Source organism: Coregonus lavaretus (assembly GCF_964263955.1).
Source record: "Coregonus lavaretus genome assembly, chromosome: 4".
Classification (NCBI taxonomy): Eukaryota; Metazoa; Chordata; class Actinopteri; order Salmoniformes; family Salmonidae; genus Coregonus; species Coregonus lavaretus.
In genome coordinates this window covers 60,892,242-60,915,742 of record NC_139991.1, presented here as the reverse complement: position 1 = coordinate 60,915,742, position 23,501 = coordinate 60,892,242, and the positions used below count along the sequence as shown (strand labels likewise).

Sequence of the window (23,501 nt, the reverse complement as noted above, 5' to 3'; positions counted from 1 at the left end):
ACTTACTCGGATCGGTCACTCATGTCACGGCCCCGGTCTCGATGGGTCTGTCCGGAAACCATCAAGAAACTATCCAGTTTCACCTGCTCCCCTCTCCAGGCCAACCCCTCATCCTGGGTTACCCATGGCTCCGCCGGCACAACCCTCAGCTCGACTGGGTGACCGGGGTGATCAGGGAGTGGGGAGAGGACTGCCACCGAACCTGCCTGCTTGCTGCCGCACTACCCCCTCGGCCAGTACCTACTAACTCCGCTCCTGACCTCTCCAATGTCCCAGAATGCTACCATGGTCTCAGAGAGGTGTTTAACAAAGCAAGAGCCACATCTCTGCCCCCTCACCGACCGTACGACTGTGCCATCGACCTCCTCCCTGGAACAGCTCCTCCAAAGGGTCGTCTTTATTCGTTGTCTGCTCCTGAAAGAAAGTCCATGGAGGACTACATCAATGGCTCTCTGTCCGCAGGATTAATCCGTTCATCTTCATCTCCTGCTGGTGCTGGCTTCTTCTTTGTGGGGAAGAAGGACGGATCTCTTCGCCCCTGCATCGACTACAGGGGACTCAACGACATCACAGTGAAAAACCGTTACCCTCTGCCTCTGCTCACCTCTGCTTTTGAGTTGCTCCAGGGAGCCACTGTTTTTACCAAGTTGGATCTCAGAAACGCTTACCACCTAGTGCGGATCCGGGAGGGAGATGAATGGAAAACCGCATTCAATACACCAACAGGCCACTACGAGTATCTGGTTATGCCTTTTGGCCTCACCAATGCTCCTGCTGTGTTCCAGGCTCTAGTGAATGATGTACTGCGGGACATGTTAAACAAGTTTGTCTTCGTTTACCTGGATGACATCTTAATCTACTCCAGAAACCTGTCTGAACACACCCGCCATGTCCAGCAAGTCCTTCATCGTCTTCTGGAGAATTCCCTCTACGCCAAGGCAGAGAAATGTGAGTTTCACGTCAAGACAGTGGCCTTCCTGGGGTACATAGTGGCAGAGGGAAGTATCCAAATGGATCCTGCCAAAGTATCAGCAGTCACTTCATGGCCAGTTCCGGAGAACAGAAAGAAGCTGCAACAGTTTCTGGGGTTTGCTAACTTCTATAGGAAGTTTATCCGGAACTACAGTACCGTTGCTGCCCCTCTCACTGCTCTAACCAGCACCAAGCAACCCTTCACCTGGACCCCAGCAGCCGACAAAGCCTTCAGTACCCTCAAGGTGAGGTTCACCTCCGCTCCCATCCTCCAGATGCCTGATGTGGACCGGCAATTCATTGTGGAGGTGGACGCCTCGGATGTGGGAGTTGGTGCTGTGATTTCTCAGTGGGCTGCGGAGGATAGGAAGCTCCATCCCTGTGCCTTTTTCTCACGTCGGTTGTCCCCCTCTGAGTGCAATTACGACATAGGGAACCGTGAGCTGCTGGCTGTGAAGCTTGCCTTGGAGGAGTGGCGTCACTGGCTGGAGGGGTCCACCATTCCATTTCTCGTTTGGACCGATCATAAGAACTTGGAGTACATCCGCACGGCCAAACGGTTGAACTCCAGGCAGTCCCGCTGGGCCCTGTTCTTCACCAGGTTTAATTTCACTCTGTCATACCGGCCTGGATCACGCAACACCAAGCCAGACGCCCTCTCCCGTCAATTCCAGAAGGATGACACCCCCTCCAAGGACCCTGTGTCGATTCTGCCAAGTCCCTGCATCGTTGCAGCTCTGACCTGGGCTGTTGAGGAACAGGTGCTGGAGGCTCTCCGTAACCAGCCAGGTCCCAGCACTTGCCCAGCTGACCGCCTTTTTGTCCCCGAAGACCTGAGGTCCCAGGTCGTTCAGTGGGGACATGACTCCCGCCTAGCTTGTCACCCTGGCTCCACCCGCACTTACAACCTGCTCGCCCAGAGGTTCTGGTGGCCCTCTCTGAGGAAGGATGTACGGGAATTCGTCCAAGCCTGCCCCATCTGCAACCAACACAAGTCGTCCTGCCAGCCCCCAGCCGGATTGCTGCAGCCCCTGCCTGTGCCCAGACGTCCCTGGTCTCACATCGCCCTTGACTTTGTCACGGGGCTGCCCCCTTCAAGTGGCATGACCGTCATTCTCACCATCGTTGACCGTTTCAGCAAGATGGCACACTTCATTCCCCTCCCCAAGCTCCCAACCGCCAAGGAGACCGCCCAGGTGGTCCTGGAACACGTCTTCCGGATCCACGGACTGCCAAAGGATGTAGTTTCTGACCGTGGTCCACAATTCTCCTCCGCTTTTTGGAAGGAGTTCTGTCACCTGCTGGGAGCCACAGTCAGTCTGACTTCCGGATTCCATCCCCAATCCAATGGGCAGTCAGAGCGGGCTAATCAGGAGCTCGAGAAGGCACTGCGATGCATGACTTCACGCAACCCCCACTCCTGGTCGCAGCAATTGACATGGGTGGAGTACGCACACAATTCTCTGACCTGCTCTGCCATCGGTATGTCCCCTTTCCAATGTGTTTATGGATACCAGCCTCCTCTATTTGCCAGCCAGGAAGAGGAGGTTACTTGCCCATCTGCACTTGCTTTTGCCCGTCGATGTCGCCGCACCTGGTCACAAGCCCGAGCCACACTCCTCAGATCCGTTGCCAGCTACACTACCGGGGCCAACCGTCGGAGAATTCCTGCTCCCACCTACCATGTTGGTCAAAGGGTGTGGTTGTCATCGAAGAACCTGCCACTCAGGGTGGAGTCGCAGAAGCTGGCACCTCGGTTCATTGGCCCATTCCCTATCATAAGAGTGATTAGCCCAACTGCTGTCCGGCTCCAACTGCCTAATTCCCTGAGGGTGCACCCCACTTTCCATGTGTCTAAGATTAAGCCCATCCATGAGAGTCCGCTGGTCCCTGCTGCGCCTGGTCCTCCTCCTCCACGGCTCGTCGATGGTGGTCTGGTTTACACCGTCCGCCGCCTGCTTCGGTCCAGACGGAGGGGTAGGGGTCTCCAGTACCTCATTGACTGGGAGGGCTATGGACCTGAGGAAAGGACCTGGGTGCCAGCTAGTCGGATTGTGGATAGGACTCTCATCGCCGCTTTCCACCAACGGCATCCTGATCAACCTGCAATCCGTAGGGGCCGCCCCAGAGGGGTCCCTAACCGTCCGGCCCGCTCGGCTTCCTGTCCTGTGCCTGATCCTGTCTCGGGACCTGTCCCATCTCCCGACCACGGCCCTCCGGCTTCCTCCGAGGATGAGGACGTTCACTCGGACCGTTCGGAGGAGTTCTAGCCCTCCTCCGGCTCCCCTCCTCCCGCCCGGCGTGGTGTTGCTCTTGGGACTTCTGGGGCCGTCCCTTGGGGGGGGGGTTCTGTCATGGGCCTCTCACTCCACCGGGTTACCACCTTAATTTTCTTCCACTCTGCTCACCACTCTCTCTACTCAGCCTAACTAGCTCCACCTGTCCCTGCTCTGCTCTGCTCTAATTACTCTGCCAGCTGCGCTGCATTACCCACTACCTCTCCCAGTATTTAAGGCCCTGTCTTTCAGCTCTCCGGTGTCAGATCGTCTGCAAAGCTCACACCCGGAACCTGTTTGCTCGCGCTTCTGGCTCACCCTGGTTTTGTGACCCCGGACCTGCCTGTTTTTTGGATACTCTTCTGCCTCAGGAGATCCAGACCTGCTTCTGCCATTACGACTCCTGACGACTCTTCAATCCCGGTAACTCTGACCAGCCTTCTGCCTTGCTACTACGTATTTTGGATTTCCCTTGAACTGTACTGCTGCCTGGTTTCATTCCGCCCTGTTGTGTCTGTGTCTCCCCCCCCCAGGACTTCTGGACCACCCACCACCGGCTTCATAGGACGCATCGCTGCCACTGGGGGGGGCACAGACCCAGCGCATTGGACGGGATCCCTGTTACCCCTGGAGCCTTCATTCACTCCCTACTTCCCTTTTCCCTTAAGTTTAATAAACTTTCTGGTGTGACGCAATTGTGGTCCTCTGGTCGTCTGTCTGAACCGTGACAAATACCATACATCATATTGGAATGACTGTTCATCACATTAATTACTAACGTACATCTAGGGAAAGGGATGTAAGCAGTGCTACTATGTGAGCAGACTGAGAATGACTGAATGCTTCATACTATGACTTCAAGCTGTTCCATTTTAATTTTGGTGTGTGAATTGTTGAGCTCTATGGCAGATATATTCTGGGAGGGCTATGTGAAATGATGAGCTCTATGGCAGATATATTGTGGGAGGGCTATGTGAAATGTTGAACTATATTGCATATATATTGTTGGAGGGCTATGGTATTTCTCCTGATCATCCATTATCCAAGATGGAGAGTAATGAATAATGATCATGTATAACAAAATGTATGAGTTATTACAGTTACATTCAATCTAATTTCTGTCACATTACATTATTCAATCAAATACCACACATCATACTGCAATGACTGTTCAACACATTCATTACTAATGTACATCTAGAGAAAGGGATGTAATCAGTGCTACTATGTCAGCAGTCTTAGAATGTCTGAATGCTTCATACTAGGACATCAAGCTGAATTCAAGCTGATTCCATTTTAATTTTGAGTGTGAATTGCTGAGCTCTATGGCAAATATATATTGTGGGAGGACTATGGTATGTAAATTCAGGATAAATTGAAGAATATCTATACATCATAATCCAACCTACCTTGAGAACATTTGGAGAGAGTATTGATAAATCTAAAGAAACTGATTTAATTTGTAGCCTTGAAGAAGACACACTGCTGTTCACAAGGCCTGTACTTATTCATAGTATCAGATTAACACTGGTCTTTTCTTTGTCTTCTGTTATAGGTTGTCAATAAACAAAAAATACATAAGTAATTACTCACGGTCTTCAGATCATCCATTATCCAAGATGGAGAGTCATGAATAATGATTATGTAAAACAGAATGCATTAGTTATTATTGTTCATTGAATTTCTGTCTCATTACATAATTTAATGAAATACCATACATCATATTGGAATGACTGTTCATCACATTAATTACTAACGTACATCTAGGGAAAGGGATGTAAGCAGTGCTACTATGTGAGCAGTCTGAGAATGACTGAATGCTTCATACTATGACATCAAGCTGAATTCAAGCTGTTCCATTTTAATTTTGGTGTGTGAATTGTTGAACTCTATGGCAGATATATTGTGGGAGGGCTATGTGAAATGTTGAGCTCTATGGCAGATATATTGTGGGAGGGCTATGGTATTTCTCCTGATCATCCATTATCCAAGATGGAGGGTAATGAATCATGATCATGTATAACAAAATGTATGAGTTATTACAGTTACATTCAATCTAATTTCTGTCACATTACATTATTCAATCAAATACCACACATCATACTGCAATGACTGTTCAACACATTCATTACTAATGTACATCTAGAGAAAGGGATGTAATCAGTGCTACTATGTCAGCAGTCTTAGAATGTCTGAATGCTTCATACTAGGACATCAAGCTGAATTCAAGCTGATTCCATTTTAATTTTGAGTGTTAATTGCTGAGCTCTATGGCAGATATATTGTGGGAGGACTATGGTATGTAAATTCAGGATAAATTGAAGAATATATATACATCATAATCCAACCTACCTTGAGAACATTTGGGGAGAGTAATGATAAATCTAAAGAAACTGATTTAATTTGTAGCCTTGAAGAAGACACACTGCAGTTCACAAGGCCTGTACTTATTCATAGTATCAGATTAACACTCTGGTCTTTTCTTTGTCTTGTCTTATTGGTTGTCAATCAACAAAAAAGACGAATAAGTAATTACTCACCCGCAACTGATCAACCATTGTTCAAGATGGAGATTCATGAATAATGATCATGTAAAACAGAATGCATGAGTTAATATTGTTCATTGAATTTCTGTCTCATTACATAACTTCATGAAATATCATACATCATATTGGAATGACTGTTCATCACATTCATTACTAATTTACATCTAGGGAAAGGGATGTAATCAGTGCTACTATGTCAGCAGTCTGAGAATTACTGAATGCTTCATACTATGACATCAAGCTGATTTCAAGCTGTTCCATTTTAATTTTGGTGTGCGAATTGTTGAGCTCTATGGCAGAAATATTGTGGGAGGGCTATGGTATGTAAATTCAGGATAATTTGAAGAACATCTATACATCATAATCCAACCTACCTTGAGAACATTTGAAGAGAATATTGATAAATGTAAAGAAACTGAATTAATTTGTAGCCTTGAAGAAGACAAACTGCTGTTCACAAGGCCTGTACTTATTCATAGTATCAGATTAACACTCTGGTCTTTTCTTTGTCTTGTGTTATAGGTTGTCAATAAACAAAAAAGACAAATAAGTAATTACTCACGTCTTCCTGATAATCCATTATCCAAGATGGAGAGTCATGAATAATGATCATGTAAAACAGAATGCATTAGTTATTATTGTTCATTGAATTTCTGTCTCATTTCATAATTTAATGAAATATCATATTGGAATGACTGTTCATCACATTCATTACTAATGTACATCTAGGGAAAGGGATGTAATCAGTGCTACTATGTCAGCAGTCTTAGAATGTCTGAATGCTTCATACTATGACATCAAGCTGAATTCAAGCTGATTCCATTTTAATTTTGAGTGTGAATTACGGCTTGATAAGTTCCTTTCCTGAGGATGGCTCACCCCTCACAGTTCTGGGGGATTTTAACCTCCCTACGTCTACATTTGACTCATTTCTCTCTGCCTCCTTCTTTCCACTCCTCTCCTCTTTTGACCTCACCCTCTCACCGTCCACCCCTACTCACAAGGCAGGCAATACGCTTGACCTCATCTTTACTAGATGCTGTTCTTCTACTAATCTCACTGCAACTCCCCTCCAAGTCTCCGACCACTACTTTGTATCCTTTTCTTTACATTTGAGTCATTTAGCAGACGCTCTTATCCAGAGCGACTTACAGGAGCAATTAGGGTTAAGTGCCTTGCTCAAGGGCACATCGACAGATTTTTCACCTAGTCGGCTCGGGGATTAGAACCAGCGACCTTTCGGTTACTGGCACAACGCTCTTAACCACTAAGCTACGAGCTTCTCTCTCCCTCTCCTCCAACACTACTCACTCTGCCCCTACACAGATGGTAATGCGCCGTCGCAACCTTCGCTCTCTCTCTCCCGCTACTCTCTCCTCTTCCATCCTTTCATCTCTTCCCTCTGCTCAATCCTTCTCCCTCCAATCTCCTGATTCTGCCTCCTCAACCCTCCTCTCCTCCCTTTCTGCATCCTTTGACTCTCTCGAGCTGGGCATCTCCGGCGCGGCTCACTCTTGGATTGCGTCCTACCTGACCAGTCGCTCCTACCAAGTGGCGTGGCGAGAAGCTGTCTCCGCACCACGTGCTCTCACCACTGGTGTCCCCCAGGGCTCAGTTCTAGGCCCTCTCCTATTCTCGCTATACACCAAGTCACTTGGCTCTGTCATATCCTCACATGGCCTCTCCTATCATTGCTACGCTGACGACACACAACTAATCTTCTCCTTTCCCCCTTCTGATAACCAGGTGGCGAATCGCATCTCTGCATGTCTGGCAGAAATATCAGAATGGATGACGGATCACCACCTCAAGCTGAACCTCGGCAAGACGGAGCTGCTCTTCCTCCCGGGGAAGGACTGCCCGTTCCATGATCTCGCCATCACGGTTGACAACTCCGTTGTGTCCTCCTGCCAGAGTGCGAAGAGCCTTGGCGTGACCCTGGACAACACCCTGTCGTTCTCCGCTAACATCAAGGCGGTGACCCGATCCTGTAGGTTCATGCTCTACAACATTCGGAGAGTACGACCCTGCCTTACACAGGAAGCAGCACAGGTCCTAATCCAGGCACTTGTCATCTCCCGTCTGGATTACTGCAACTCGCTGTTGGCTGGGCTCCCTGCCTGTGCCATTAAACCCCTACAACTCATCCAGAATGCCGCAGCCCATCTGGTGTTCAACCTTCCCAAGTTCTCTCACGTTAACCCGCTCCTCCGCACACTCCACTGGCTTCCAGTTGAAGCTCGCATCTGCTACAAGACCATGGTGCTTGCCTACGGAGCTGTGAGGGGAACGGCACCTCCGTACCTTCAGGCTCTGATAAGTCCCTACACCCAAACGAGGGCACTGCGTTCATCCACCTCTGGCCTGCTGGCTCCCCTACTTCTGCGGAAGCATAGTTCCCGCTCAGCCCAGTCAAAACTGTTCGCTGCTCTGGCACCCCAATGGTGGAACAAGCTCCCTCACGACGCCAGGACAGCGGAGTCACTCACCACCTTCCGGAGACATTTGAAACCCCACCTCTTTAAGGAATACCTGGGATAGGATAAAGTAATCCTTCTACCCCCCCCCCCCCTTTACTCCAACCCCCGCCCCCCCCCCAAAAAAAAATACAAAAAGAAAAAAAAAGAAAAAAAAATAGAAAAAATTAGATTTAAAAAAATTAAAACATTGTAAAGTGGTTATCCCACTGGCTATAAGGTGAATGCACCTATTTGTAAGTCGCTCTGGATAAGAGCGTCTGCTAAATGACGTAAATGTAAATGTAAATGTAAATGTAAATGTAAATGTAAATGTAAATGTATGTAAATTCAGGATAATTTGAAGAACATCTATACATCATAATACAACCTACCTTGAGAACATTTGAAGAGAGTATTGATAAATGTAAAGAAACTGAATTAATTTGGAGCCTTGAAGACACACTGCTGTTCACAAGGCCTGTACTTCTTTATAGTATCAGATTAACACTCTGGTCTGTTCTTTGTCTTGTCTTATTAGTTGTCAATAAACAAAAAAGACAAATAAGTAATTACTCACGTTTTCCTGATAATCCATTATCCAAGATGGAGAGTCATGAATAATGATCATGTAAAACAGAATGGATTAGTTATTATTGTTCATTGAATTTCTGTCTCATTACATAATTTAATGAAATACCATACATCATATTGGAATGACTGTTCATCACATTAATTACTAACGTACATCTAGTGAAAGGGATGTAAGCAGTGCTACTATGTGAGCAGTCTAAGAATGACTGAATGCTTCATACTATGACATCAAGCTGAATTCAAGCTGTTCCATTTTAATTTTGGTGTGTGAATTGTTGAGCTCTATGGCAGATATATTGTGGGAGGGCTATGTGAAATGTTGAGCTCTATGGCAGATATATTGTGGGAGGGCTATGTGAAATGTTGAGCTCTATGGCAGATATATTGTGGGAGGACTATGGTATGTAAATTCAGGATAAATTGAAGAATATCTATACATCATAATCCAACCTACCTTGAGAACATTTGGGGAGAGTAATGATAAATCTAAAGAAACTGATTTAATTTGTAGCCTTGAAGAAGACACACTGCTGTTCACAAGGCCTGTACTTATTCATAGTATCAGATTAACACTCTGGTCTGTTCTTTGTCTTGTCTTATTGGTTGTCAATAAACAAAAAAGACAAATAAGTAATTACTCACCCGCAACTGATCAACCATTGTTCAAGATGGAGATTCATGAATAATGATCATGTAAAACAGAATGCATGAGTTAATATTGTTCATTGAATTTCTGTCTCATTACATAACTTCATGAAATATCATACATCATATTGGAATGACTGTTCATCACATTCATTAGTAATGTACATCTAGGGAAAGGGATGTAATCAGTGCTACTATGTGAGCAGTCTGAGAATTACTGAATGCTTCATACTGTGACATCAAGCTGAATTCAAGCTGTTCCATTTTAATTTTGGTGTGCGAATTGTTGAGCTCTATGGCAGATATATTGTGGGATGGCTATGGTATGTAAATTCAGGATAATTTGAAGAACATCTATACATCATAATCCAACTTACCTTGAGAACATTTGAAGAGATTATTGATAAATGTAAAGAAACTGAATTAATTTGGAGCCTTGAAGACACACTGCTGTTCACAAGGCCTGTACTTCTTTATAGTATCAGATTAACACTCTGGTCTTTTCTTTGTCTTGTCTTATTGGTTGTCAATAAACAAAAAAGACAATTAAGTAATTTCTCACGTTTTCCTGATAATCCATTATCCAAGATGGAGAGTCATGAATAATGATCATGTAAAACAGAATGGATTAGTTATTATTGTTCATTGAATTTCTGTCTCATTACATAATTTAATGAAATATCATACATCATATTGGAATGACTGTTCATCACATTCATTACTAATGTACATCTAGGGAAAGGGATGTAATCAGTGCTACTATGTGAGCAGTCTGAGAATAACTGAATGCTTCATACTGTGACATCAAGCTGAATTCAAGCTGTTCCATTTTAATTTTGGTGTGCGAATTGTTGAGCTCTATGGCAGATATATTGTGGGAGGGCTTTGTGAAATATTGAACTATATGGCATATATATTGTTGGAGGGCTATGGTATTTCTCCTGATCATCCATTATCCAAGATGGAGAGTAATGAATAATGATCATGTATAACAAAATGTATGAGTTATTACAGTTACATTCAATCTCATTTCTGTAACATTACATTATTCAATCAAATACCACACATCATACAGCAATGACTGTTCAACACATTCATTACTAATGTACATCTAGAGAAAGGGATGTAATCAGTGCTACTATGTCAGCAGTCTTAGAATGTCTGAATGCTTCATACTAGGACATCATGCTGAAATCAAGCTGATTCCATTTTAATTTTGAGTGTGAATTGCTGAGCTCTATGGCAGATATATTGTGGGAGGACTATGGTATGTAAATTCAGAATAAATTGAAGAATATCTATACATCATAATCCAACCTACCTTGAGAACATTTGGGGAGAGTAATGATAAATCTAAAGAAACTGATTTAATTTGTAGCCTTGAAGAAGACACACTGCTGTTCACAAGGCCTGTACTTATTCATAGTATCAGATTAACACTCTGGTCTTTTCTTTGTCTTGTGTTATTGGTTGTCAATAAACAAAAAATACATAAGTAATTACTCACGGACTTCAGATCATCCATTATCCAAGATGGAGAGTCATGAATAATGATCATGTAAAACAGAATGCATTAGTTATTATTGTTCATTGAATTTCTGTCTCATTACATAATTTAATGAAATACCATACATCATATTGGAATGACTGTTCATCACATTAATTACTAACGTACATCTAGGGAAAGGGATGTAAGCAGTGCTACTATGTGAGCAGTCTGAGAATGACTGAATGCTTCATACTATGACATCAAGCTCAATTCAAGCTGTTCCATTTTAATTTTGGTGTGTGAAATGTTGAGCTCTATGGCAGATATATTGTGGGAGGACTATGGTATGTAAATTCAGGATAAATTTAAGAATATCTATACATCATAATCCAACCTACCTTGAGAACATTTGGGGAGAGTAATGATAAATCTAAAGAAACTGAATTAATTTGTAGCCTTGAAGAAGACACACTGCTGTTCACAAGGCCTGTACTTATTCATAGTATCAGATTAACACTCTGGTCTGTTCTTTGTCTTGTCTTATTGGTTGTCAATAAACAAAAAAGACAAATAAGTAATTACTCACCCGCAACTGATCAACCATTGTTCAAGATGGAGATTCATGAATAATGATCATGTAAAACAGAATGCATGAGTTAATATTGTTCATTGAATTTCTGTCTCATTACATAACTTCATGAAATATCATACATCATATTGGAATGACTGGTCATCACATTCATTACTAATGTACATCTAGGGAAAGGGATGTAATCAGTGCTACTATGTGATCAGTCTGAGAATTACTGAATGCTTCATACTGTGACATCAAGCTGAATTCAAGCTGTTCCATTTTAATTTTGGTGTGCGAATTGTTGAGCTCTATGGCAAAAATATTGTGGGAGGACTATGGTATGTAAATTCAGGATAATTTGAAGAACATCTATACATCATAATCCAACCTACCTTGAGAACATTTGAAGAGAGTATTGATAAATCTAAAGAAACTGAATTAATTTGGAGCCTTGAAGACACACTGCTGTTCACAAGGCCTGTACTTCTTTATAGTATCAGATTAACACTCTGGTCTTTTCTTTGTCTTGTCTTATTAGTTGTCAATAAACAAAAAAGACAAATAAGTAATTACTCACGTCTTCCTGATAATCCATTATCCAAGATGGAGAGTCATGAATAATGATCATGTAAAACAGAATGCATTAGTTATTATTGTTCATTGAATTTCTGTCTCATTACATAATTTAATGAAATATCATACATCATATTGGAATGACTGTTCATCAAATTCATTACTAATGTACATCTAGGGAAAGTGATGTAATCAGTGCTACAATGTCAGCAGACTTAGAATGTCTGAATGCTTCATACTAGGACATCAAGCTGAATTCAAGCTGTTCCATTTTAATTTTGGTGTGTGAATTGTTGAGCTCTATGGCAGATATATTGTGGGAGGGCTATGTGAAATGTTGAGCTCTATGGCAGATATATTGTTGGAGGGCTATGGTATTGCTCCTGATCATCCATTATCCAAGATGGAGAGTAATGCATAATGATAATGATTAACAAATTGTATGAGTTATTATAGTTACATTCAATCTAATTTCTGTCACATTACATTATTCAATCAAATACCACACATCATACTGCAATGACTGTTCAACACATTCATTACTAATGTACATCTAGGGAAAGGGATGTAAGCAGTGCTACTATGTGAGTGTCACGCTCTGGTTCCGGGACGTTGTTTATGAACCAGGGTGTGTTTGTATTGTTGGGTGTTGTGTGGGTTAGGTTGGGTATAGGGTGTGTTCGTTTTGTTGTGTGCTGTTTGGTTGGGGTGTCTAGGTGGTTGTCTTCCTTGTTTGTATTCATGTGACTCCCAATCGGAGGTAACGAGTGACAGCTGTCGGCTCGTTATCTCTGATTGGGAGCCATATTTAAACTGTGTGGTTTCACCTTGGTTTTGTGGGTTTTTGCTCCGTATTCAGTATTTGTAACTGTGGACTTCACTAGCCGTCTTTGTTTATTGTTTTTGTCGTTCGTGTCTTTACTCTTATAAAGTCATGTTCACTCAACGCGCTGCGCTTTGGTCTGCTCCTTTTGAAGACGGCCGTGACAGAAAAACCCACCACAAGAGGACCAAGCAGCGTAACAAGCGGCAACAGGATCCACCTACACAGGATTTATGGACGCCTCCAAAGGATTCATGGACATGGGAGGAGATACGGGCTGGAAAGGGTCCTTGGGCACAACCGGAGGAATATCACCGCCCTCGTGAAGAGCTGGAGGCAGCGAAAGCCGAGAGGAGGTGGTATGAGGAGGCAGCACGGAGTCGAGGCTGGAAGCCCGTGGGTACTACCCAAAAATTTCTTGGGGGGGGGGCTAAAAGGGAGTGTGGCGAAGTCAGGTAGGAGACCTGCGCCTACTCCCTGGACTGACCGTGGAGAGCGAGAGTACGGGCAGACACCGTGTTACGCAGTAGAGCGCATGGTGTCTCCTGTACGCAGGCATAGCCCGGTACGGTACATTCCAGCTCCACGTATCGGCCGGGCTAGATTGAGCATTGAGCCGGAGGTCATGAAGCCGGCCCTACGCATCAAGCCACCAGTGCGTCTCCTCGGGCCGGCTTACATGGCACCTGCCTTACGCATGGTGTCCCCGGTTCGCCCACATAGCCCGGTGCGGGTTATTCCTCCTTCCCGTACTGGTCGGGCGACGGGGAGTATACAACCAGGTAAGGTTGGGCAGGCTCAGTGCTCAAGGGAGCCAGTACGCCTGCACGGTCCGGTATTTCCGGCGCCACCTCCCCGCTCCAGCCCAGTACCACCAGTGCATACACCACGCACCAAGCCTCCTGTGTGTCCCCAGAGTCCTGTGCGTCCTGTTGTTGCTCTCCGCACTAGCCCCGAGATGCGTGTCCTCAGCCCGGTACCTCCAGTTCCGGCACCACGCATCAGGCCTACGGTGCGTCCCCAGGGTCCAGCATGCCCTGTTGCTTCTCCCCGCACTAGCCCTGAGATGCGTGTCCTCAGCCCGGTACCTCCAGTTCCGGCACCACGCACCAGGCCTACGATGCGCCTCAGACGGCCAGAGTCTGCCGTCTGCCCAATGGGGTCTGAACTGCCCGTCTGCCCAACGCCGTCTGAACTGTCCGTCTGCCAAGCGCCGCAGGAACTGCCCGTCTGTACTGAGCCTGCAAAGCCGCCCGTCTGCCATGAGCCTTCAGAGCCGTCCGCCAGACCGGAGCCGCTAGAGCTCTCCGCCAGACAGGAGCAGCCAGAGCCTTCCGCCAGACAGGATCAGCCAGAGCCTTCCGTCAGACAGGAGCAGCCAGAGCCTTCCGCCAGACAGGATCAGCCAGAGCCTTCCGCCAGACAGGATCAGCCAGAGCCTTCCGCCAGACAGGATCAGCCAGAGCCTTCCGCCAGACAGGATCAGCCAGAGCCTTCCGCCAGACAGGATCAGCCAGAGCCTTCCGCCAGACAGGATCAGCCAGAGCCTTCCGCCAGACAGGATCAGCCAGAGCCTTCTGCCAGACAGGATCAGCCAGAGCCTTCCGCCAGCCAGGATCCGCCAGAGCCGTCCAGCCAGGATCCGCCAGAGCCGTCCAGCCAAGATCCGCCAGAGCCAGCCAGCCAGGATCTGCCCCTCAGTCCGGTGCTGCCCCTTAGTCAGGTACTGTCCCTTAGCCCGGTGCTGCCCCTTAGTCCGGTGCTGCCCCTTAGCCCGGTGCTGCCCCTTAGCCCGGTGCTGCCCCTTAGCCCGGTGCTGCCCCTTAGTCCGGTGCTGCCCCTTAGTCCGGTGCTGTCCCTTAGTCCGGTGCTGCCTCTTCGTCCGGAGCTGCCCCTTTATCCAGGTGGGTTAGTTTGGAGGGTGGTCAGTGGGAGGAGGCTACTTAAGCAGTTTGTGACTTTGGTGGGGTGGGGATCACGACCGGGGCCAGAGCCGCCACCGTGGACAGACGCCCACCCAGACCCTCCCCTAGACTTTATGTTGGTGCGCCCGGGGTTCGCACCTTTAGGGGGGGGTACTGTCACGCTCTGGTTCCGGGACGTTGTTTATGAACCAGGGTGTGTTTGTATTGTTGGGTGTTGTGTGGGTTAGGTTGGGTATAGGGTGTGTTCGTTTTGTTGTGTGCTGTTTGGTTGGGGTGTCTAGGTGGTTGTCTTCCTTGTTTGTATTCATGTGACTCCCAATCGGAGGTAACGAGTGACAGCTGTCGGCTCGTTATCTCTGATTGGGAGCCATATTTAAACTGTGTGGTTTCACCTTGGTTTTGTGGGTTTTTGCTCCGTATTCAGTATTTGTAACTGTGGACTTCACTCGCCGTCTTTGTTTATTGTTTTTGTCGTTCGTGTCTTTACTCTTATAAAGTCATGTTCACTCAACGCGCTGCGCTTTGGTCTGCTCCTTTTGAAGACGGCCGTGACAGTGAGCAGTCTGAGAATGACTGAATGCTTCATACTAGGACATCAAACTGAATTAGAGCTGATTCCGTGTTACTTTTGGAGTGTAAAATGTTGAGCTCTATGGCATATATTTTGTGGGAGGGCTATGGTATGTAAATTCAGGATAATTTGAAGAACATGTATACATCCTAATCCAACCTATCTTGAGAACATTTGGGGAGAGTATCTATTAATGTAAAGAAACTGATTTAATTTGTAGCCTTGAAGAAGACACATTGTTTTTCACAAGGCTTGTACTTATTCATGGTATCAGATTAACATTCTGGTCTGTTCTTTGTCTTGTGTTATTGGTTGTCAATAAACAAAACAGACAAATAAGTAATTACTCACCAAAAACTGATCATCAATTATCCAAGATGGAGAGTCATGAATAATGATAATGTAAAACAGAATGCATGAGTCATTATTGTTCATTGAATTTCTGTCTCATTACATAACTTCATGAAATATCATACATCATATTGGAATGACTGTTCATCACATTAATTACTAATGTACATCTACGGAAAGGGATGTAATCAGTGCTACTATGTGAGCAGTCTGAGAATGACAATGCTTGATACTGTGACATCAAGCTGAATTCAAGCTGTTCCATTTTAATTTTGGTGTGCGAATTGTTGAGCTCTATGGCAGATATATTGTGGGAGGGCTATGTGAAACATTGAGCTCTATGGCAGATATATTGTGGGAGGGCTATGTGAAATGTTGAGCTCTATGGCAGATATATTGTGGGAGGGCTATGTGAAAATTCGAACTATATGGCATATACAGTGGGGGAAAAAGTATTTAGTCAGCCACCAATTGTGCAAGTTCTCCCACTTAAAAAGATGAGAGAGGCCTGTAATTTTCATCATAGGTACACGTCAAATATGACAGACAAATTGAGGAAAACAAATCCAGAAAATCACATTGTAGGATTTTTAATGAATTTATTAGCAAATTATGGTGGAAAATAAGTATTTGGTCACCTACAAACAAGCAAGATTTCTGGCTCTCACAGACCTGTAACTTCTTCTTTAAGAGGCTCCTCTGTCCTCCACTCGTTACCTGTATTAATGGCACATGTTTGAACTTGTTATCAGTATAAAAGACACCTGTCCACAACCTCAAACAGTCACACTCCAAACTCCACTATGTCCAAGACCAAAGAGCTGTCAAAGGACACCAGAAACAAAATTGTAGACCTGCACCAGGCTGGGAAGACTGAATCTGCAATAGGTAAGCAGCTTGGTTTGAAGAAATCAACTGTGGGAGCAATTATTAGGAAATGGAAGACATACAAGACCACTGATAATCTCCCTCGATCTGGGGCTCTACGCAAGATCTCACCCCGTGGGGTCAAAATGATCACAAGAACGGTGAGCAAAAATCCCAGAACCACACGGGGAGACCTAGTGAATGACCTGCAGAGAGCTGGGACCAAAGTAACAAAGCCTACCATCAGTAACACACTACGCCGCCAGGGACTCAAATCCTGCAGTGCCAGACGTGTCCCCCTGCTTAAGCCAGTACATGTCCAGGCCCGTCTGAAGTTTGCTAGAGTGCATTTGGATGATCCAGAAGAGGATTGGGAGAATGTCATATGGTCAGATGAAACCAAAATATAACTTTTTGGTAAAAACTCAACTCGTCGTGTTTGGAGGACAAAGAATGCTGAGTTGCATCCAAAGAACACCATACCTACTGTGAAGCATGGGGGTGGAAACATCATGCTTTGGGGCTGTTTTTCTGCAAAGGGACCAGGATGACTGATCCGTGTAAAGGAAAGAATGAATGGGGCCATGTATCGTGAGATTTTGAGTGAAAACCTCCTTCCATCAGCAAGGTTATTGAAGATGAAACGTGGCTGGTTCTTTCAGCATGACAATGATCCCAAACACACCGCCCGGGCAACGAAGGAGTGGCTTCGTAAGAAGCATTTCAAGGTCCTGGAGTGGCCTAGCCAGTCTCCAGATCTCAACCCCATAGAAAATCTTTGGAGGGAGTTGAAAGTCCGTGTTGCCCTGCGACAGCCCCAAAACATCACTGCTCTAGAGGAGATCTGCATGGAGGAATGTCCCAAAATTCCAGCAACAGTGTGTGAAAACCTTGTGAAGACTTACAGAAAAAGTTTGACCTGTGTCATTGCCAACAAACGGTAGATAACAAAGTATTGAGAAAAAATTACAGGCCTCTCTCATCTTTTTAAGTGGGAGAACTTGCACAATTGGTGGCTGACTAAATACTTTTTTTCCCCACTGTATATTGTTGGAGGGCTATGGTATTGCTCCTGATCATCCATTATCCAAGATATGAGTAATGAATAATGATAATGTATAACAAAATGTATGAGTTATTACAGTTACATTCAATCTAATTTCTGTCACATTACATTATTCAATCAAATACCACACATCATAATGCAATGATTGTTCAACACATTCATTACTAATGTACATCTAGGGAAAGGGATGTAATCAGTGCTACTATGTGAGCAGTCTAAGAACGTCTGAATGATTCATACTAGGACATCAAACTGAATTAGAGCTGATACCGTGTTAATTTTGGAGTGTAAAATGTTGAGCTCTATGGAAGATATTTTGTGGGAGGGCTATGGTATGTAAATTCAGGATAATTTGAAGAACATCTATATATCATAATCCAACCTACTTTGAGAACATTTGGGGAGAGTATTGATAAATGTAAAGAAACTGATTTAATTTGTAGCCTTGAAGAAGACACACTGCTGTTCACAAGGCCTGTACTTATTCATAGTATCAGATTAACACTCTGGTCTTTTCTTTGTCTTGTGTTATAGGTTGTCAATAAACAAAAAAGACATAAGTAATTACTCACCGTCTTCAGATCATCCATTATCCAAGATGGAGAGTCATGAATAATGATCATGTAAAACAGAATGCATTAGTTATTATTGTTCATTGAATTTCTGTCTCATTTCATAATTTAATGAAATACCATACATCATATTGGAATGACTGTTCATCACATTAATTACTAACGTACATCTAGGGAAAGGGATGTAAGCAGTGCTACTATGTGAGCAGTCTGAGAATGACTGAATGCTTCATACTATGACATCAAGCTGAATTCAAGCTGTTCCATTTAAATGTTGGTGTGTAAATTGTTGAGCTCTATGGCAGATATATTCTGGGAGGGCTATGTGAAATGTTGAGCTCTATGGCAGATATATTGTGGGAGGGCTATGGTATGTAAATTCAGGATAATTTGAAGAACATCTATATATCATAATCCAACCTACTTTGAGAACATTTGGGGAGAGTATTGATAAATGTAAAGAAACTGATTTAATTTGTAGCCTTGAAGAAGACACACTGCTATTCACAAGGCCTGCCCTTCTTTATAGTATCAGATTAACACTCTGGTCAGTTCTTTGTCTTCTGTTATTGGTTGTCAATAAACAAAAAAGACAAATAAGAAATTACACACGCATAGCTGATCATCCATTATCCAAGATGGAGAGTAATGAATAATGTGTTATTATCATTACCTTCAAATCACCATCTGTCACATTATCCAATCAAATACCATAGTGATTTGATATACATCAGGGGGGTATGGGTGTTCATCACATTCATTACTAATGAGAATCAAGGGACTTGACCAGTAATATTGGAATGCTTCAAATGATTTAGGACATCAAGCTCAAAACTCAGAGTGATTGTAATTTGCATTCTAACTTGTTGATATTCAGAATTCATCTAGTCTATTCATCTGTAACTCCTACCATGAACTCCTATCTACATGAGAAAGTAGAAGTGTTCTGTACAGGGAAAGAGACTGGTTGTTATTGTTGTTGTTTAGGTGTTTAGAAACATTACTGGAGTTATAGAACACTTACCTCTTCTGACCCTTAAACACACTGCATCCTCCTCCTTCTGTTCTCCATGGATGACCTGACATATGTAGACTCCATCATCTGACTCCCTGATGTCTCTCAGCCTCAGAGACACGTTGCCTCTCTCCAGCTCCTGGGTGATCAGACTCACTCTGCCCTCATAGCCACTCCTCTCTGTCACCTGGCCATTCTTATACAGGTAAATACACTCTGTCTCTTTAAACCACCTGATCATCATGGCAACATCACTGGCCTCAGGTGAGAGGTGACAGGGGAGTGTGACATCTTCACCAACATCAGCCCTTACATGGTCTTCTGAGGTGAGTTTAAACTGAGCTGTTCAGAAAGAGAGAACATTTCTGGTTTAATGACCATCTGTGTCAGGAAAACAAAATACTCTCAGTACATTTATAAACACAGCGGAATTAAAAACTACAATAGACATACAACAACCAGGACCATGTCAATTCTAAAATACAACATATACAATCCCAAAAAGACATATTCATTTGAAGGAAAATATATATATGTCATAGAAGAATGTGAATGCTACTATCTGGAATGATATTATCCCATTTGTTCCCAAATCTTTCCCAGACATGCCACTATGCAAATATTATGCCACTAGTATCCCTAACATGTAATCCATTTTGCTTATTTTTTCATTCATTGAAAAGTATGTACAAAATTGTGACATACAGTGCTCTGCTTATAATAAAATTAACAGATATTTACTCCTATTCTTCAGCCTCAATATCTATAAACCTAAGCCCACTTACCCACACACTTAAACTCAATGACCCACACACCCCAGCCCTGTTACCCCCATTCCCTAACCCTAACACCTACATGACAATACCCTCAAATGTATACAATGAAGTACCGATACACCCATATTATAGCCCTAAGTGCCCTACTTGTTACTCAATACCACAGTTCCTTTGCCAATACACCTCATCCCTGTTACTTGCCAATCTCACCCCTGTTACCCACTTTCCTTAGGCCTTTATTCCCCAAGTCACCAACAGTAACCTACATCCAGCTATTCGCTGCACCCCCAACCCTGTTATTTGCATAAGTTAGTCCTGTGACCTCTGACCTGTATACACAAAACATTTCATAGATAAACTCATAGTACAGTGGTATAACACATGTGCCCCAGCCCCATTCACTTTTTTCCTACCACAAATGTTGTTGCCAGAAAGGATTTGAATGGGCAATAGACGTCCATCCAGACCCATTACCTGTATGAGCCTTGTGTATCCCTTCACCCCATGACTCATATAAACCAGGTAAATCCATGGGCATACTCATATAGAACAGTCTACCCCAGTGCAAGAGACACTAAACAAACCTATTGACATTAAATATCAGTTAAAATATTATACTAATTCAGTTAATGGGTATATACATGGCAAATTCCCCCTGAAATAAGAAAATATGATGTTTTACAGTAAAAATCACTGATTTAAACATTAGTAAAGGCTAATGGATAATGGTAAAATCATCTGTAACATTTTGATCAAGTATATCAATAACCCAACTCAACTTCAATCTACTGAAAAAGTAAATAATCTGCTATGATTAAATATATAGAATAAATTAGAGACACTGTATTTTCCCATTGGTCAGAAATGTGTGGCAGGTAGCCTAGCGGTTAAGAGCGTTGGGACAGTAACCGAGACAGTCACTGGTTTGAATCCCTGAGCCAACTAGGTAACACATCTGTTGATGTGCCCTTGAGCAAGACATGTAATCCTAATTGCTACTGTAAATCGCTCTGGATTAATAATTATATTTATTTGTTGATAAGAACAACTTTAACTTCTCTAGAGCATGTAAAGTACAAATGTTTTTTTTATTTATTCTGTATTGTGACTGATTGGATTAAATGGGTTTCATAATGAAAGGAGATGTTTGGAGGGAGAGGTCACTGTGGAGCAGTAGAGCTGTTTCTCACAGACACAAACTCAGCTATAACTCCTCATGTTCCTAACACATTTCATCCAGTGACACACATTTACACATAAAGAGAAATAAAACCACAAACACATTTTATTTTCAATAGTTGGTTTAGTACCGTTGTCCTTGATATGTGAAAGAAAAGCTCATAATGAATTCGAATATGGTGACTTACTATGAACTCTGGACTCTGCCATTTTCCCTGCAATAAAAAGAGAAAACATTCATATTCACATCATTACCACCATCTATTCATCAGATTCTCTCATTTTCTCAATCACACAGATAGAAACATCACTTCCTCTTTCTCCAGTCCTCGTTGTTTAAAAACAGGAATGTTGTGTTTAGTTTGGAAAGTGATATATACTGAGATCTCCTCTTACCTTTACTGGTCTTCACGTCCTCCACTTCAGATTAAAAACAGTTTCTTTAAATCCATAACCATTCTCTAATATTCCCTATATATGCATATATACACGTTTTTACAGAACAATTTTCACCTCAGGCCTATACTGAGACAGAAATGTCAATTTCACCTTTGCACAGGCACTTGGGACTAAACTCCTCCCCCTTTGCTTCTCTGCTTGTTAGATAACACAGCCACAAAGTCAGAATTGTCTATAGGCCTGTCGTAACATTTAATGAAAACAAAAATGTACATTTCTGGTCTTAATTTAAGTTTAAGGTTGCATAATGTTAGCAGTGTGGGTTAGGGTTAGGTTTAAAATCAGATTTTAAGAATATTAATTGTGGTCCCATGTGCTCAGTTGGTAGAGCATGGCGCTTGCAACAGCAGGGTTGTGGGTTCGATTCACACGGGGGACCAGTACTAAAAAAGTATGAAAATGTATGCACTCAATATTTTAGATTTCTCTGGATAAGAGCGTCTGCTAAAATGACTAAAATGTAAAAATGGGCAGGGTTTGTGACTTTGTTAACTAGTGACGACCATTAGAGGGATTATGCTATCATACAGCATGGTGCCCTCTTTTATGATCTTATCTCAACCATATTTTAGTTAATCATCTCTAAATTCTAAAACTGTTTCAATTCAAATCAGAAGACAGATCCAGCCAGCAGATGGTAGTGATGGTCTTTAATTATAGTCATATTATCCTGAGCTGTAAAGATTTAACAGTGCGTATCAATATTAGCTTCTCTTATCTCTTTGGACCCATTCACATGAGTCCATGAGTGAAATAGATTCCATGACAGAAATAGTCCCAATGCTTTTCCATCCCCTGCTAACTAAAAGACTGTAGCTGACTGATGATAACTTCCTGTCTGAGAAGAGAGTATCATTGCCACCTGTTGGTCAATGTTGTGAATTTACAAATCAGACAGTTACACATGCTGTCCCATACCAGTAGGCTTAACACACATCCAATTCAGCAAATTCAACACACACACCTCTCTGTATTGAACACACATTGAAAACCAACAGTTTGATCTGGAATGACGCACAGAGCCCGCTTGCACTGCCTGCCCATTTGGGTTAGAGTGAGGGGGCTGGGCTGGGTCTGAATTAGGGGTGTGGGAGATAGTTAGGGGACTGGGATAAGGCTGGGGGTAAGGGCTTGGTGTAGTCTGACTGGGGGTAGAGTTAGGGGGCTGGGAGTAAAGGCTGAGTTTGGGTTAGGGTGTGCAGGTGACAGGGTTGGGGGTAAGGGCTGTGATTGGGGAGGCTGGGGGGAAGAGTTAAGGCGGACATTTTGTGACATAATCCTGTCTCGGAGCTCTACGGGCAATTCCTTCGACCTCATGGCTTGGTTTTTGCTCTGACATGCACTGTCAACTGTGGGACCTTATACAGACAGGTGTGTTCCTTTCCAAACATTGTCCAATCAATTGAATTTACCACAGGTGGACTCCAATCAAGTTGTAGAAACATCTCAAGGATGATCAATGGAAACAGGATTCACCTGAGCTCAATTTCGAGTCTCTTTGATGTGGTGATTTGAAGGAGTCAGGCGCAGGAGGGTAAATCACAGAATAACAGGATTTATTCTGGTATACAGAGTTACGCAATAAAGTGTCAATACAGTTCAGTGCGCAAAACAGGCGCACTGAAACCAAGAAGGCACACAGGAAAAATAACCCAGCGATACAAACTACAAGGAGCTCCACCGAGCTTCACTAATCTCACAATACACAATCACACACAAAGACAAGGGGGCAGAGGGAACACTTATACAGGTACTGATGAGGGGATATGAAC

At 43.6% G+C, this 23,501-nt stretch overlaps 1 protein-coding gene across 1 annotated transcript; it reads right to left on the bottom strand.

Annotated features, from left to right (window-relative positions):
• Positions 1–17,690: 17,690 nt before the first annotated feature.
• On the bottom strand, positions 17,691–21,832 carry LOC311127984 (myelin-oligodendrocyte glycoprotein-like). Its single transcript, XM_084159901.1, has 4 exons — positions 21,667–21,832; positions 21,459–21,485; positions 19,325–19,657; positions 17,691–18,303 (listed from the first exon to the last, which is right to left on the bottom strand). The coding sequence occupies exons 2-4, from the start codon at positions 21,478–21,480 to the stop codon at positions 18,293–18,295; spliced, it is 366 nt and encodes a 121-aa protein (XP_084016027.1). The 5' UTR covers positions 21,481–21,485; positions 21,667–21,832; the 3' UTR covers positions 17,691–18,292.
• Between the last annotated feature and the right edge of the window lie 1,669 nt (positions 21,833–23,501).